General features: G+C 57.1%; 1 protein-coding gene across 4 annotated transcripts in view; it reads left to right on the forward strand.

The window, feature by feature from the left end:
• The window catches only part of LOC106861690 (ankyrin repeat and fibronectin type-III domain-containing protein 1-like), a 169,614-nt gene extending 153,439 nt beyond the window's left edge, over positions 1-16,175 (forward strand). For all 4 annotated transcript variants that reach the window (XM_088174688.1, XM_088174689.1, XM_088174690.1 and 1 more), the window contains 18 exons: positions 508-709; positions 1,025-1,232; positions 1,523-1,717; positions 1,974-2,087; positions 2,663-2,760; positions 4,207-4,297; positions 6,067-6,174; positions 6,404-6,503; positions 7,027-7,159; positions 7,896-8,015; positions 8,366-8,581; positions 8,877-9,043; positions 9,439-9,589; positions 10,329-10,497; positions 10,752-10,918; positions 11,767-11,977; positions 12,270-12,940; positions 14,997-16,175. In XM_088174688.1, the coding sequence (XP_088030814.1) occupies positions 508-709; positions 1,025-1,232; positions 1,523-1,717; positions 1,974-2,087; positions 2,663-2,760; positions 4,207-4,297; positions 6,067-6,174; positions 6,404-6,503; positions 7,027-7,159; positions 7,896-8,015; positions 8,366-8,581; positions 8,877-9,043; positions 9,439-9,589; positions 10,329-10,497; positions 10,752-10,918; positions 11,767-11,977; positions 12,270-12,940; positions 14,997-15,284 (3,409 nt within the window). In that variant the 3' untranslated portion in view covers positions 15,285-16,175. The remainder of the gene's footprint in view (positions 1-507; positions 710-1,024; positions 1,233-1,522; positions 1,718-1,973; positions 2,088-2,662; positions 2,761-4,206; positions 4,298-6,066; positions 6,175-6,403; positions 6,504-7,026; positions 7,160-7,895; positions 8,016-8,365; positions 8,582-8,876; positions 9,044-9,438; positions 9,590-10,328; positions 10,498-10,751; positions 10,919-11,766; positions 11,978-12,269; positions 12,941-14,996) is intronic.
• The last annotated feature ends 330 nt before the right edge of the window (positions 16,176-16,505 follow it).

Genomic DNA, 16,505 nt, shown 5'->3' on the forward strand with positions numbered 1-16,505 from the left:
TGTCCCAAGCCAACAGTGATGGACAGCACTCACCCAGCAAGGATCTGGGGGCTGCCAGGCCCTGCAGCCTGCACTGCTGAGGAGGCTGGGCATCCCTGGATGGGGCAGCCCATCTCTGTAAGAGCTGGATGGTGGAGACTGGGTGTGTGGAGATTGCCCTGGTGAGATGGATCCAGACTAGTTGTAGAGCTGAGCAGCCTGAGGTTGCTTTGGGCATCCCAGCTTGTGTCTAGAAGGAAATTACTTACCTGCAGGGATCATATGAGCCCTTTGACACCCCTGCAGGGCCAGCAGCGGTGGTGAGGAGAAGGAATAGATCTGCCTCAGCTGAAAACAGATGGGTGAGGGCATTGCTGGCACTGGCTATCACCTTGCAGCCACTCCCACTGCTACTGCCCAGGAGCACTCTGGCTCTTCTGATTCCTGTCTTGGTCCTGACAATACAGATGTGCCTCTGCCTTTCTGGCACGTCCTTCATGCCTCATTTCCCTCCTGGCTTTTTCCCAGGTCATCCTACCCTAAAATGACGCAGCAGATGCGGGACCTGCAGTTGGTGCAGGCCAGGAAGCCACCAGGCCCTTCCTCACCAAACGCAGCCAAGAGGCTTTACCGAAACCTGTCTGGGAAATTCCGCGTCAACTACACCTCCTTCGACGAGGGCAGCCTGGTGGGACGGGGAGAGAAGGAGAAGCTCCGCAAGTCTTACCTGGTCAGTGCCTGCTGGCTCCGTCCAGATGGGGACAGAGGGTCTGTGTGGGTTGAGGGTCCCTGTGTGGGTGGTGCTGGAATCTGGGTGGGAGCACAGGAGTGCGTTAAGCTGTAGCAAGTTCATTTGGAGCTGGTCCAGGTGTTTGCTTTGCATCATCCCGATGTGTCTGCAAAGAGCTGACGCTCCCAAGCCCTTGGAATGAGGATACCCTCTCCCTGATTAGGTTCATGGGGTGCTGGTGAGGGTCCGGGGTGTTTGGTGGGATGGAGGAGGCTGACTTGTGCTCAACCCAGCTGCATTTCTCCTTTCACCCAGTTCCAGAGCAATGCTGCCCTCTTTGAGGCTGTGGAGCTGCAGGATCTTGACAGGGTGCAGGAGATGCTGAAGCACTACAGCCCTGAGGAGCTGGACCTCAACACCCCAAACAGTGAGGGGCTCCTGCCCCTGGACATCGCCATCATGACCAACAACGCTCCTATTGCCAGGGCCCTGCTGCAGGCAGGAGCGAAGGAGAGCCCACACTGTGAGTTGGGACAGGAAGTTGTGCTGTGCCCATCACCTGGGTGTGGTGCAGTGGGGCAGCAGGGGTTTTGGATGGAGGTGGGGAGGCGATCACTGGGCTCTGGGAGACTGGTGCAGGCTGCAGCAGGGCTTGAGGGGAACCATGCACTCCAGTGGAGCCCAGGACCAGGACACGGAGGAGGGGATGGATTCTCAGGGTGGGGATTCATTGCCAACAGAGGCAGAGCTTGCCCTAATCACCTTCTCCTCCCTTTCCTTCTGGGCTCTGCGGCCATGGTCACCCTCCCACAGTTGTGAGCCTGGAAAGCCGCTCACTGCACCTGTCCACGCTGGTGCGGGAAGCGGAGCAGCGTGTCAACGAGCTGATGGCACAGGTGGTGAACGAGGCGCCCAACGCTGACTGCTCCGAGAAGGAGAAGCAGCTCAAGGCCTGGGAGTGGCGATTCCGGCTTTACAAACGCATGAAGGCAGGGTTTGAGCATGCCCGTGAGTGACCGCAGGAGGGCTGGGGGCTGGGAGGCTGTCCCTGCTCCGGGGGAAGGAGTGGGGCTGTGCGTGGCACCAGCACCCATCAGAGGGTCCCTGCACCCTGTGGCCAGGACTTGCAATATGGGTGCATGGAGGGGAGAACCTGTTTCATCAGGGAATATGTCCCTGTGGCCGGGGAAGGGCCCAAGAGGGACATGGGGAGGTTCAGAGCAACCGTCTTCACTGTAGCAGTCCCTGCAATGTCTGTCCCCAGGAGTGCCAGATGCCCCCAGCAGCGTCCACCTCTCTGTGGCCAGCAGCTCCTCATTGCAAGTGACCTTCTGGGAGCCCCTGAGTGTCAACTCAGCTGTTGTCACCAAGTACAAAGGTAAGGACCAGGATCCCTGCAGCAGGGCAGCATCACACAGCCACAGCACCCCTTGTACCCCATGTCAGCACAACAGAGCCGTGGGCAGTGCTGCCAAGCCTCAGTCAGGCCACTTTTATGCTGGAGCACAGAAGAAGCCAAGGCTGCTAGACTGCCTGGCCACCACTCAAATGCTCTGAGCTAGACCAAACATCATCCTGCACCAAGGCAAAAATTGGGGTGTCATTTGTTGACTGCCCCCTCATCCTGCACACTGAGAAGACTTTGTTGTCCTGCACCCCTCACCCACTTAAACCAGCTATTTTTGGCTTCTGGAAGAATTTCTTCCATTCCCCACTTCTGAGCCACCAATTAAAGGTGCTGACCCCATCTTCTGTGGCTTGGTGAGCACAGCAGCTCCCGATGACCTTGCCCCCACTATGAATCACCATTTCCCCTGCCTTCACTCCACTGCCTCCACCTCCTGTGCTGTCTGCAGTCCCCCTGGAGCTGCTGTCTGTGATGTGCTGCCCCAGCCCTGGTGGCCTGTCCCCACTGCAGGGTCTCATGGCACCTTGGGGTCTCTCTCCTTGCAGTGGAGTGGAGCTGCTCCCCCAGCTTCTCACCACTGCTGGGAGAAGCCGTGATCGACAAGCTGAAGGAGCTGCACTTCACCATCCAGGGGCTGGTGTCGGTGAGTGCCAGGAATGCCCATAGTGGGCAGGGCTCAATACGGAGAGTCCGCAGTTGGGAAAAGCTACAGGCCATAGTGCAGCCCATGGGGAGGGGATCAGGCACTAGCACAGGCTGCCCAGGGCAGTGGTGGCGTTACCATCCCTTGAAATGTTCAAAAGATGTGCATTTGGTACTTGGGGACATGATTTAGTGATGACCTTGGCAGTGGTTGGACTCAGTGATCTTAGACGCCTTTTCCAGCCTTAATGATTCTTTTTTTCTATGATTATTCTGAGCAGGAACAATGGGATTGTGCCACGCTGTGTGCCATGGGCACAGCCTGGGCAGAGCCAAGAGTGTGGGACTGGGAGAGGCATCTGTCTGTCCCTACACGGCCACAGCCACTGACAGGGGGGAACCTCCCTGACAGGGTGCCTGGGGACTCGGCAGTGACAGGCAGAATGGGCTCATTCACCCAACGCCTGATTTATCCTTCATCCCCCATCCCACTCCTATCTCCACCCAGGCTCTTCCTGGGCAATAAATCAGTGGCTCATCCCTCTGCCACCTGCACAGTCCAACCCCTCACCCCAGCGTCGATGTCACCGAGAGGGGGGACCAGCCCCATCTCCATCTTCGGCAGCTCGGCAAAGTCATAGTTGGTGGGACTGTGGCTCCCTGCTGGTTTATCTCCCTGAGAAGCACCAGAGCCATGCCTGGGCCAGCACTGGGGACATGGGACTGCAGAGGGATGGAGCTCAGGATGGGAACATGGGCAGATGCTGGGATAAATGGGTCACCCTTATCAGGGGTAGGCAGGCAGGGAGCACTGACTCGGGGAGCAGAGAACACCCTTGATGAGGTGAGAGGGGCTTAGGCACAGCAGCAATGCTGAGCCCAGGAGCGCTGTCAGGGCGGGACCTGCCCTCAGTGTGGCAGGAGGGGCTCGAGTGGAGCCCGGAGCAGCATCCCTGCAAACTGCTCCAAGCCCATCAATCACACTCTCAGAGCTGCTTCACAGGCTCCTGTCGCCTTCATGAGTGCCTGGAGGTTTGGCAACATCTGTCAGCTTGACTGAGCTTTAATCAGAGGCTTTAATCACTGTCACTGTGCTACAAGTCCTTGATAGTGCTGGACCACCTCCCTGTCTCCAGGGGATCACCAGCACCCCAATCCACAGAAGCACTGAGTCTTTCAGGCTGGAGCATCTCCCCAGTGCATTTGCAATGTCCAGTCCTTCCTCTGTGTGCCCCAAACCCGCCCAGCAGGGCCACAGGGATTCTCTAGTATCTCATAACAAGGACTCTGTATAGGAGGGAGGGTAAGAGCCAGTGACCCAGCCTATGGGCTCCTAGTTGAGTGCTCCTCATGGTGTACTGGAACAGTGGGCTGGGGGGAATCCTCCTTGCCTCACCTGCCAAGCCAGGAGAGGTGAGGATGTGTTGAGTGTGCTGTCTCCTTGCAGGGCACGGCGTACCACGTCCGCGTGTCTGCCTACAACATGAAGGGCTGGGGTCCCCCACAAGCCTCCACACCCCCTTTCGCCATCCCTTCCAGTGAGTACCCCCAGGACCACTCCCACAGCAGCCAGCCCAGGGCAGGTGGGGGATAAGCAGCTCCATCAAGGGGTCCCTCTCACTGCTGGGATGGGGATGAGCAGACCCAGGGGCAGAGGCAGAATTTGGAGTCTCAGGCCAGGCTGTGCCTGGGGGTCTAGGATGCTGCCTCCAGCCAACAGGTGCTTTGCCAAATAGTGATTTTTCACCCTTGAATTGTCCTTGCTGCCTGGGAAAGGCTGAGCCATTTCAGGCCACCTGGATCAGCTCATCCCACTGAGGAAACTGGGAGGTAGCTACGAGCCAGGACTCAGAGTGGTCCTGGGTGGCAGTGGCCTCCCACTCTGTGCCATCACATGGTCTCTTCCATCCAGCCCAGACCCAAGGACCTGAATTCCCTGGCATGGAGCTGGGATGGAGGTCACGAGCCTCAACATAGACCACCTCTGGGCTGTCAGCACTCTCCTCCCCATGCTGGCCCCAGGAAAAGTGTCAGGACACAGTCACCCAATGTCACACAAGGCACCCCGGGGTGCTGGGTGGAGAAGAACCAGGAGGACTGAGCTAGAAGGAGCAGCCCAAAGGGTGAAGCTCAGGACTATGGGGGCTCCAGAATGGCCTCTGCCACTTGTCACCAGTCCCAAAACAGGTGCCTGTGTGGTGTCCCATGGGATTGGTGCGGTGAATGACAAGGAGCAGTCCCATGGGAGGCTGAGCTTGTCCCAAGGATCAGGTCATGGAAGCACATCCTCTACCACCATTCTGCAGGCACCCAGGGAGCAAGGCTGCTGCTCCCAGGAGCAGTGAGGACATCGGGGACAGGTGGAGGTGATCAGTGATGGGTCAGAGATGTGCAGCACCATGCACAGCTCTGGTTGCAGATCCACAGAGCGCTGAAAACACCAAAAATCCATTTTCATGTCTAGGAATTCACATAGCAAGGGCACAGCCATCCACTCCCCTGGCTTTATCTTGTCCCTGTCATGTTTGCACCCACTTTAAAGCTCATTTGCCATCTCACCAGTCACATTCCCTGTGACCAAGATCCAGGTGGCATCAATTGAGTGTGGCTGAAGTGAATCAGACAGGAGTGGAGTTTATTTATTTTTATTGCCAGTAACATTTCTCCCTTCAGTTGAGATCCCTCCCTGGCCCAGCAGAATATAGTCAGGCACCTCCCTGGGTGTTTTTAAAGCTACTAAAAATAGCGGCAAGTTCTAGCCAAAGTTAACAGAGCTGAACTTTCCATGGAAAACAGCAGCGGGCAGGACACGGGGTGTTTAAAGCAATTAATATAAAGCTGAGGGAGAAGAGCTGCCAGGTCCCCAGCCCTGCTCATGGTTCTGCTGCCGTCCCACAGTGGGTGGAACTGCTGGGAGTTTATTTATGTGTTTGTCGAGGTAAGCCTAGCACCCAGCACTCATCTGGAGTAACTGGGGAAGACCTGGAGGAAGACACTGGAAAGAATTTTATTTTTTAAGGCCAGTGAAGTGCAGCAGCAACAGACAGAACCTTGTTCCTTCCCTCTGGTGTGTCCCTACCACGCTATGGGGAGGTCGGTGGTCACGAGGTGCTCTGCAGAGCTGGGTGTTCCTGGGAAGAGTGGCACAAAACCGGGCATCTCCCAGCACACCCAGAGGTGCCCAGCACCCACAGCTGCTGCCAGGCTGGGGCACGGGGGGGACACTCAGATGATGTGTGAGGAGGGGATGGGAGCCCCTAGTCCCCCAGGCAAAGGGGTGCAGGGTGATGCTGGTGTGTCCCCACAGACTGGCGGGAGTACGACGGCCGGGCGCCGCGGCGGAGGGGACAGGCTGAGGCTCTGGACCATCTGCTGGGCCAGGTGAAGACCGTCCACCAGCACTGCATTTGCCATGGTGAGCCCACAGCACAGTGCTCCAGGGGGGCTAGGTGGACGACAGCTGAGTTGCCCAGGGTTGTGGTGTGATGCACAGAGCTGGGATGGTGTGCAGGAACAGGGCTGTGCCATGGATGAGCAGAGCAGGGAGGCAGCTCAGGCAGCAGAGACCTCGGCAGAGCCTTCCCAATGGGTTGAAATCAGCTCTTCATCTCCTGCTGCAGCATCCTCTGCTCTCTGCTCCACAGAACCCTGCAAGAACCAGCCCCAGAGCAGAAAGCATTCGGTCTCCAAGAGCCTCAAGCACCTCTTCCACCCTGGCAGCAAGTTTCTCAAGACACTGAAGCGGTGAGAGGCTGGTGCACGGGGTTGGTGAGAACCCCTGTCCCAGCAGGGCCGCAGAGCTGCCCGTCCTGAAAACTGGAGGTGCACACTGGGGGCTGGGGGTGCTTAGAGCAGGGTCTGCACCGGGAGTGTGCTGGTGGTGTCAGTGGAGATGAGTCCCATCACCCTGAGATCAAAGGTTCTCTTGGTGTCTCCATTTGGACTGGCCAAGCTGTGCTGGTGCCCAGACCCCTGCATCACGTCTGAGGCTTACCTGGAACCCCATCCAGACCCAGAGTATCCCCTGCACAGTCTGCCCCATCTCTGTCCCATGTGCTGCAGGATGATGGGCCATGGTATCTGCTGGGACACCCTGGGTTCCTGTTCCTGCTTCCCGTACCAGCCACAGGCCTCCTTTGCAATGGGCTGTTGGAGACAAGTGGAGACCTGGGGCAGGGCATCTCATCTTCCCTCAGGAAAGAGACCCTTTGGGAGATGGAGCTGGCAGCTGGGAGTGACACTGAAGTCTGTTTTCCCTCCCATGCAGGGGCCTCTACCTGACAGCCATCTTCTACAAGGATGACAACATCCTGGTGACCCATGAAGACCAGATCCCTGTAGTGGAGATTGATGACACCTACTCCTGCCTGCTCATGCAGGATTTCCTCTGGCTTACCAAGGTGGGTGGCTGAGGGACCGTGGGCTTGGGCAGAGAGCCAGGAGTGTCAGGGTGACCCAGGCAGGCATCAGGCAACACCTCCGCCCCTCCAGCCCAGACACTGGGGCTTGGCAGTGCAGGCAGCCCATGGAGTTGCTGCTTGCTGGGGTTCAGCATGGACCAGGAAACTTCCAGGGAATGGCATTTCGTCCCAACCCCTGGAAGCCCAAAGATGTGACAGACCAGTGCCACACTGGGCAGGCTGTGTGCCAGGGCTGGTGGGCACTGCCTCTCCACAGGGATGTCAGTGGCTGTTGAACTGCTTCCCCTCAGCATCCTGCCATGGCACCTCTGCCTCTGCTGTGGGATGCACAGGGAGGTGCCCCTGGCTCCTCCAATGTCAGCAGACTTAGGGAAAGGGCAGGTGGGCAGCTCAGGGCCAAAATCATTTGCTGGACGGTGCTTATCTACTGATGGAGAGTGCTTTCTTCTCCCTCCCCACCTTGGCGAACTTGTATTCAAACTTGAGGTTTCAGTCCTAGATGAAGATGGATGTCTGAATGGACAGGGCTCAGGGCTGCCCTCCGGTACAGACTCTGGGGGCATCTCAGTACCTGTGGCACGGGGATTTATTTGCACCCTGCTGACAGGTGCTGCATGCCCATGCATGACCCTAACCCAACTCAGAGAGGCAATTTCCCCAAAACCCCCTCGTGTGACCCAGCTGCAGCAGCAGTGACACTCTCTGGTGTGTGCAGGTGTCATGTATGTGGGACGAGATCCTGTGGCTGCGGCAGTGTGTCACTGTGTCCCAGTCCTCCTGCTCCTGCACCCTGCAGACACGCTTCAAGATGCTGCTGGCCATCTCGCAGATGCAGGTGAGAGTCAGCCTGGGATGGGAGCAAACACCTTAAGTGGGATGCTGGAGACTTAGCTGCCGTGGGAGCAGCATGCAGATGTACCACAGTCAGGATAAACCCAGGATCTGCTGGCCATGACTGTGTGTTCCTGCCTCATCCTCCCTGGCAGGACTCTGGCCGTGGGACAGCAAGGTGCCAGGTGTCATGGCAGTCTCATGCAGAGGGGCTGGGAACCATCAGGGTGCTTTTCTGGGCAGACTGGTTTCCAGCAGGCAGCTGCAGGCACATCCCAGCTGCCCAGACCCACCGTGCCTCCAGGATATCCCCTGACCCTCTGCTTTCTCCTGCCTTCTCACCCTGTCGCACAGGGGCTGCTGGGCATCCAGGACCTGGGGCAGGTCTTCTTCGAGCCCATCAAAGACAAACAGGGCAACATCCTCATTGTCACCCTGAAGGAGGTGAAGACCAATCAGACTTTTGAGAGCGTCCGCTGGGCCCCCATCTGCAAGCTGCAGAGCAGCCGCAAGTCCGTGTCCTCCCCAGAGGAGCCCAGTGCTCTGGACATGCTGCTCATCTCCGTCCAGGTCTGTGCTGGGGCTCTTGGGCCAGGGATTGCAACTGGGCTCCCCTGGGAAACACCAGTGCTCCCTGCTCCCCCTCAGCCTGGAAAGGTCACAGCAGAGGGGGAGCAGAGCCCAGCCAGCCTCCAAAAATCCTGTTGTTTCAAGGGGAGGCATCAATTTGGTGCCAGATTCACCTTGGCAGCACCGGTTGTCTTCCTGTGCCACTCCCCTTCTCCAGCTGGACTGGCTGTGCTAGGGCATCAGCACGGGTCCCACTGTGAGGACTTGCTCAGTCCAGCAGTGCCTTTGTTCCCAGGACAAGCTGGCTTATCACCAGCGGAGCAGCCATGCCCTCTCCCCGGGCCTCTACCTGGGCTACTTGAAGTTGTGCAGTGCCGTGGATCAGATCCGAGTGCTGGTGCCAGAGCAGCTCCCCAACATCCTGTGCCACGTCAAGATTCGCTCCAACCCCAACATCTCCAGGTGGGATTTGCAGGGCTGCTCAGCCAGGGCAGCCAGGCTGCTTTGTCCCACCCAGGCTAACAGCCTCAATCACCTCCTGATTCAGCAGCAGCATAATATTCCCTCTTATCCCTGCCATGCAGCACTCTCAGGCACAGGGTGGGATTGTTGGGGTGTCCTGTGTGGGGTCAGGGCTGAACTTGACAATCCTTGTGGGTCCCATCCAGCTCAGCATATTCTGTGATTCTGATTCATCCTAGAGCAAACCAATTTCCCTCTCTACCTCCACCTCTCCCACATCTCTGGGGATGCTGCACTGTCTGGGAGAGGAACAGCCAAGCAAACACAGCTCTCAGAGTAATTGTGTCCACCTGAGCTGCTCCCTCCTTTACCTGTCTGTCTCTGGCCTTCTGCAGGGAGGAGTGGGAGTGGCTGCAGAAGACGGCCAGCGTGGAGGAGCATGTTCCCACAGAGACAGATGCTGACAGGTCCCAGAACCCCTTGTTTCAGGAGCTCCAAGTGGCCATCAAGGAGCTGATGACCCTGGTGAACATCCCATTGCAGGAGGTAGAGGCAGGAGCCAAGGTCTGGGGCAGAGGAAGGGGACGGGGCTGTGAGCACAGTGCTGGTGGTTGCAGCAGGTGGGGAACTACATGTCTGGCCCTCCTTGTGGGGCTGGAGCACCCAGATTTTAGTGCTGTGCAAACAAAAGGTGAGTGGTGAGTCTGCCTGCCCAAGGGACAGTGTCCACAGGAGCTGTTTGTCCTTCCCACACTGTACCCCCAAAGCAACAACAGCAAATCTGGGTTTGTTACTGCTGCCAGTAATTTGGTCCTGGGCAGCACAAGACCAGCTCAACTCTGCCCCTCCAAAGCAGGCTGGTCCCTGGCCAGTGCTGGGCTGGAGCTGCAGCCTCTGGGGCCTGACTGCATGGAGAGAAACCTTCTTCCACCAAGCCAAGTATCTGCTGGGAAGCAACCCACCAGCCCCAGTCACAGGCATGTGCTTCTGGCTGGGCGGCTGGGAGGGTACCTCTCTACACATTGCTGAGCCATCGCTGGTGGCACGTTTTTGACACCCTGCCATGGTGACTTTGACCAGATGTTTCGAGACTTTTAGGAAAAATTAGAGAAGAGGTGATGAGATGATGCAGATGATACCAGAAGCAAGGAGCCTGTGGTTGTGTGCTGAAGCTGCAGTGTCCCCTGGTTGCAGGTGGTCTCTGAGGACTGCTCTGTGCACGAGGGCTGGGCAGAGGCCCCACCAGGTCATGTGTGCAGCTGTTACCTGCACTATCTTCTTGCAGGCCAAAGACTTCCGTCTGTACAGCCAAGAGGTGCTGGACTTTGGGGATCAGGTCTCCTTCCTGCTGCTGCTGCCTCCATCAGACGACGTCTGCACTGCTCCAGGCCAGAACAACCCCTACACCCCTCGCTCTGGCTTCCTCACACTGCCACTGCAAATCTTCGAGCTGGGTGAGAAGAGGCAATGCCAAAACCCAACCCTGCTGATCCCCTTGTCCTCTGAGGCCTCCTGAGATCTGGGCTGAGCAGTGGGGTGGCTTGAGTTCCCTCACTCCCTGGAGGGTGGGATGGAGGGTTGTAGTGAGGGCTGTCCGGGTGGACTAACGGATAGTGTTGCCTCCTCATCTTGGGTAATAGGAAGGAGCTTGTATGGCATCCACAGCACGGGACCTCGTTTTTCATCCCTCTCTTGTTTCCTCTCCCAGTTCACTTCTTCACGTACGACCGGGAATTCATCATGCAGTACTGCCAGGTGTCTGCCCTGCTGGAGCTGGAGTCTCTCCTCTCCCAGCAGAGCCTCAGGGAGGCTTTCTCCGATGCCGAGCTCTCCACCGCCAAGCAGAGGCACCAGCAGGTTCAGGACTACATCCAGGTATGGGGTGGGAGCCAGGCTCGACAGTGCCCCTGACCTGCCAGGACTCAGGCAGCAGCATCTGCACCAGGGGTGTTCCCTGGTGTTGGTGGCCCTTGGTGGGCAGCAGCAGGCTGATCTTTCGCAGATTCATGGAATGATTGGGGTTGAAACAGACATTAAACCTCATCCAGTTCCACCTTCCCCTATCCCAGATGGCTCAAAGCCATGTCCAACCTGGCCTTGGACGCTGCCAGGGATCCAGGGACAGCCACAGCTTCTCTGGGCACCCTGTGCCAGGGCCTCCTCACCTTCCAAGGGAACAGTTCCTTCCTAATATCCCATCTAACCCTGCCCTCTGGAAGTAAGAATCCTGTCACCCTTGTCCTGTCCATCCCAGCTCTTGTCCCATCACTCCAGGCCCTTGTCCCAAGTCCCTCTTCATCTTTCTTGGAGTCCTTTTAGGCACTGGAAGGGGCTCTGAGGTCTCTCTGGAGCATTTTCTTCTCCAGGACACAGTTGCTTTATCAAGCAAGTTCTTACTGCAATGATCGCATTAAAAATCCCAAGAAGACACCCAAAGGCTTCTGCAGTGCATGTGCCGTCTTAGCTAGAAAAGGGCCTGCAAGTGCATTTTGGGATGGACTTGCAAAAGAGCTTCCCACGCTGCCCCTGTCCTCAGCACCCGTGCTGAACCAGCAACTGCATCCTCCTCCTACCTGAGAGCACTTTCTGTGCATTTCCCAGTTCAGGGATTCCCCCCAAGCTCTGGGGAGAGCTGTGTGTACAGACTCCGTGTTTTGCCATGGGATTTCCTTGTTGCTGTCCTTTGCTGTGTGAAAGGGCTCCTCCATTTCCTCTGTTGGCAGCAAATGGAGGAGATCTGGCGAGAGATGCGCTGGATCATGGATGTCCTGCAGCACGCCCGCTACAAGCAGCCATCCTGTGGGGTCTCTCTCAGTGGCTTCCTCAGCGAGGCCGGGGGGCCAATGAAGGAGGAAACCCAATCCTCCTCGTCCCACCTTGACTACCTTCCGTCCCCAGTGCCCTCACCAGAGACCAGCCGCAAGCTCAACTCTGGTAAGGACCCGGCTGTGCCAAGCTCCTGCTCGGTGGGCTCGGGGGCTGCCCGTTCCCGGTGGGTCAGAGATGGCTGTGCCAGAGGTGCGGCCAGGGCTGGGGCCGGGAGGATAGGCAGGGCAGTCGGACTCAGCCGGGGCAGGACCTGTTCTGCCTGTGCCGTAGAGAGCGCAGCACAGGTGTGTGACAAGGGGCTAAGGGGCTAAGCTTCAGAGGCTTCCTTGGATTCCACCTCAGCGAGGGTCGTCCACACTCAGGCTAAGCCCCTCTCTGCTTCTCTCACCCCTCGCAGACTCGCACGGGCTGTCAGATGAGGAAGGCTCCTCGGAGGTGTTCCTGGCCACCGACAGTGACTATGACTCCAGCCGGGCGCAGAGCCCGAAGGAGCTCGACCTGGTGTACTCCTCCTCGGGGCCCGAGTGCTGCAGCCGGAGGGTGGCCCGCACCTTGCGGGACAGTGCCCCAGATGTCCTGCAGAGCCACGAGCTCAAGACCCTATCGGCAGTGCCGCCACCGCCCGGGGAGCCGCAGCCACCGCCCGCACTCTATGACAGTGACTTCGTTCTACCCAGCCGGCAGATCGAGCTGCTGCGCATCACGGAGAAGCGACAGGCGTACTGCGTGCGCACCAGCAGCCTGGACTTCCCCAAGCCCCACTGCCCCGCCCCGAGAAAGTCCTGCCCCGGATCCGTGGACAGCTCCCCGACCGAGCGCAGGACCACGGGCCACTGCAGCCAGCTCAGGCTGGGGACTGGCTCGACAGCCAGCCCCGAGCACCACCTGGGCGGGCAGGGCTCCGAGCCCGTCTGCCAGACGCGCTCAGATGAGTGGACTCAGAACTTGGCGGAGCAGCAGCCAGAGCAGCCCGGGGGTTTGACCGACCAAGGGAAGAAGCTGGGCTCTGTCACCTTGAGGGTCTGTCCTCAGTATGAAACGGGACTCTCCAAAGAGACCAGTGTCAAGGTACCAGAGCCTGTAACAGGTGGCAGAGTGGCTGTGCCGTGCCCAGAGGGACAGGGCTGGCAGGATGGGGACAGAGGCAGCAGGGCTCATGTGCCCCATATCTGGCACTGCCCTCCCCATCCTCCACCGTCCCAGGGGTGAGGTCGCCTGGAGGCCCACAGCACTCCTGCCCTGAGTCCCTCTGTCCCTGCTATAGTAATGAGGCTCCTGGTAGGACAGGGTATTTCTGCAGGAGCGATGGCTACTGCTGCAGAAGGAGTGAGCCAGGGCCACATTCAGTGAATTCTGGGGACAAGGTGGTGGGGCTGAAGTTCAGCTCTTGGTCTGTGGTTCAGCAGGTGACGGTAGGTTGCTGCCACCCAGTGTGGGCAGGCAGAGCAAAGGACACATTGTCACGTCCTTGCCACGTCCTTGCCATATCCTGGTGTTCAAACACATCATCCTTCCAGGCCAAAATTCAGCCATCACCCCTGCTATGGCTGTGCTCCTCCTACAGCTTCCCCTTCCCAGGTGTTTGATCTCTGCTCCAGCCTTCACATTATGGAAGGGAGAGCAGGAGCCTTTTTTCTGCAGCTTGTGGCAACTCCAGTGGCAGAGCCCACTCCAGTTCCACCTGGGGCAACAGGCAGAGCTCCTTCCATGCTCCTTCAGACTATGCTGGAGCAGATATGTGACCTGACTCCTCTCCATGAGGGCTTTGCTGCCAAGAGCTGATCCCCCCAGCTCTGATCATTCACACCTGCTCCAGGTGGGATCCTCCACAGAGGACATACCCCAGGACACACATCTTGGGCAGGTCCCCCTCTGGCTTTGTGGCCTTCTTTGGTCCCAGCCATGGAGATCATTCCCATGTTGAAATTTCCCTTCCAAGACATTCCTGGTGCCCAGGATTGAGGATGATGGAGCAGAAAATCATTAAATCATGGACTGGTTTGGGTTGAAAGCGACCCTAAGGGAATGGCAGAGGAAGAACAGAGCCAACAGGCTGATTGGTTTATTGCTGGGGAGGTTTGATAGCCAGTGTCTCTGCACCCAGCCAGGACATCCTAGCAGAGACAACTCTGCCTGTCCAGATTATTTTCCATTTGAGGAATGTCCATAGATTTCTATGGAACTGAGATGCAGCACTTGGGTTCTTGGCGGGCTGCCCATGTGGCTTTTGAAGTTGCAAAGCTCTGGACACGCCTGCTTGAAAGCGTTTTATGATGTTCTCCTTGAAGAAAGGCGAGTTCAAAGGCACGGCTCCTCGGCTGGTGTAAATCAGCTGAGCCCTGCCACGGCTGTTCAGGGCTGGCAGTGCTCACGTGGGCCCAGGGCTGGGACCGCCCTGCTGGGGCAGCACTCCTGGCACTCCACAAGCCCTCAAAGATGTGCCAAAGGAAACGTTGCCTTGCCTGGGCGAGGATGGATGTCCTGCCTTTGGGTTTTTGAAGCCAAGCAGCATTAGTCCTGTTGTTAGCAGACAGGCCCCTGATGAGCTCATTTTCTTGATTTGAGATTCACAGGGCTGTCCCCAGGGGAGCAGAGGGCCAGGGTAGCTGTTGGTGGGAGAACCCCAAGCTTGTGCGTGGGATGAAATTTAGCGCCATGTTCCAAAGAGCTTTTAGTTGTAGTTTGGCAGAGCTGTTGTGATCCAGCTGGTCTGAGGGTGTGGGCTCCACTCACAGGAAGGACTTCACACACATCCCTCCATGGTACCAGGAGCAGGACAAGGACTGTCTGTCTCCAGCTACATGTGATGAGATGGTGGGGCAGCCTCAGCAGAGCTGTAGGTGGCACTTACAAGGGTTGACTGGCAAGGGCTTGGAGAGAGGAGTGGAGGCAGGAAAGCAGTCCATCAGTTTGAGCCCTGGCATGCTGGGTCACCCCTTGGGCATTCCCTGGGCACGGTGTGCCCATGGCTCTGTGCCAGGCTGCTGCCACCTGCTCACAGGCACCACTGGGGCAGCCGTTTCTCCACCCTCACCATTCCTCCCTGCCATATGCTACCTCTGGACCTGTTCCTCCTCATTCCTCCCCTTTACCATCCATCTCTCCCACCTCTCTCTCTCCACAGCTGCACATCACCAGCCAGACGCCTGCCAGGGAGGTGGTGAAGTTGGTGGTGCTGGAGATGAACGACGTCTCTCAGGACGTGCTGGGCGGCTCGGCCGCCGTCTGCTATGGCGAGGAGCAGCTGGAGCACTTCGGACTGGTGTTTGCTGCTGACGAGAGCGAGCAGTGGCTCCCCGATGACTTCTTGCCTCTGTCCCTCCACACCAGCCAGCCCGAGGGGCGGTTCTACGTGCGCATCAAGGAGACCTCCCCTCTGGTGCTCCAGTATGGGCCAGCGACCACCGTATGAGAGGAGCGGAGACCTCGGCTTCCAGAGAGCAGACAGCTCGTCTCTGATGCTTCCTTCTTCCACAGACACCCTCTCATCAGGCGTCCGTGGGGTGGAATGGGATCATATTGGGTTGTGTGTTATTTGTTTGTGCTATTTTTTTAGATTTTTTTTTTTTAACCAAAGAGACATCGAGACTCAGTTTTTCTGACTGGAGAAGAGGAGGGTGGAGTCCAGAGACCTCAGAGCACAGGAGAAATCTCTGCAGGAATGGAATTTTTGAAAGTAAACATTTTTAAGGAGGAAGAGAGGGGAGAGAGAGAGAGGAAAAATATTACAAGAAGAAGCAGCAATACTTTTTTTTTTTCCCCTTCCTTTTTTTTTTTTTGGAAAAGCTTTGTTTGGGATTCACTGAAGGCAAAGCCTCAGAGGATTGCTGGGGAGGGCTGTGGTGTCAGTGAGGAGAGGGCAAGAGCCACAAGGACAACCCTGGGAAGGGTGTTTTCCTATCTGCCCTCCTTTCACTGCACCTGGAGAAATGATTCTTGCAAACAGTTTGTGGAACAAAATTATATTAGTATTTTTATTCTGAAAAAAAGTCAATAATCGTTGTGCCAGAGCCACTGGAGCTGGCTAAAGATGAAGACCCTTTGACTTGTGTCCAAGACTAAAGGAACCCATGCAGCCAGCCCCCTGCACTTGCAGATGTGTCAGTACAACACTAGAGATTTGCTATAGGGCATCTCTTGCAACCCCCTGGGCTTCCCTGTCTCCCTGGATGCCGTTTTGTTCTGGTGATTGTGCTTCTCTAGTATGTCCTACAGCATGACATTTTGTTAGCCACTAGGTCTCCTGTTAACAAGGTTACCTTTCTGATCTCCTGTGGTCCATAGTAAAGACAACTGCTGCTGACCGCATGTCACTTGTCCTTCTTGGGCTTGGTGTGTAGCATTCCATCATCCATCCATCTCCCAAAACAATCCTGATTCCAAAGGTTCTTTCCCAGGAGTGTTTAGTGGGATGCTTTCCATGCTGCGCAGCATTACATTAACATACAAATCATGTGTGGGAGCAAAGTACAAGACAAAAATGCTCTTTGGGATTCATTGCTCTGGAAGGGAGCAAGATAAGCTTGGGCGTGCCAAGGCATTACCTCCCCAGGGTGGTGACACCCCAGAGCTATAGGGCTGGATGCCTAGGTCTGGTCCTGCAGCCTCCACTGAGGGAAGAACACTTGGAGAG

Source organism: Sturnus vulgaris, chromosome 16 (assembly GCF_052056855.1).
Source record: "Sturnus vulgaris isolate bStuVul1 chromosome 16, bStuVul1.hap1, whole genome shotgun sequence".
Classification (NCBI taxonomy): domain Eukaryota; kingdom Metazoa; phylum Chordata; class Aves; order Passeriformes; family Sturnidae; genus Sturnus; species Sturnus vulgaris.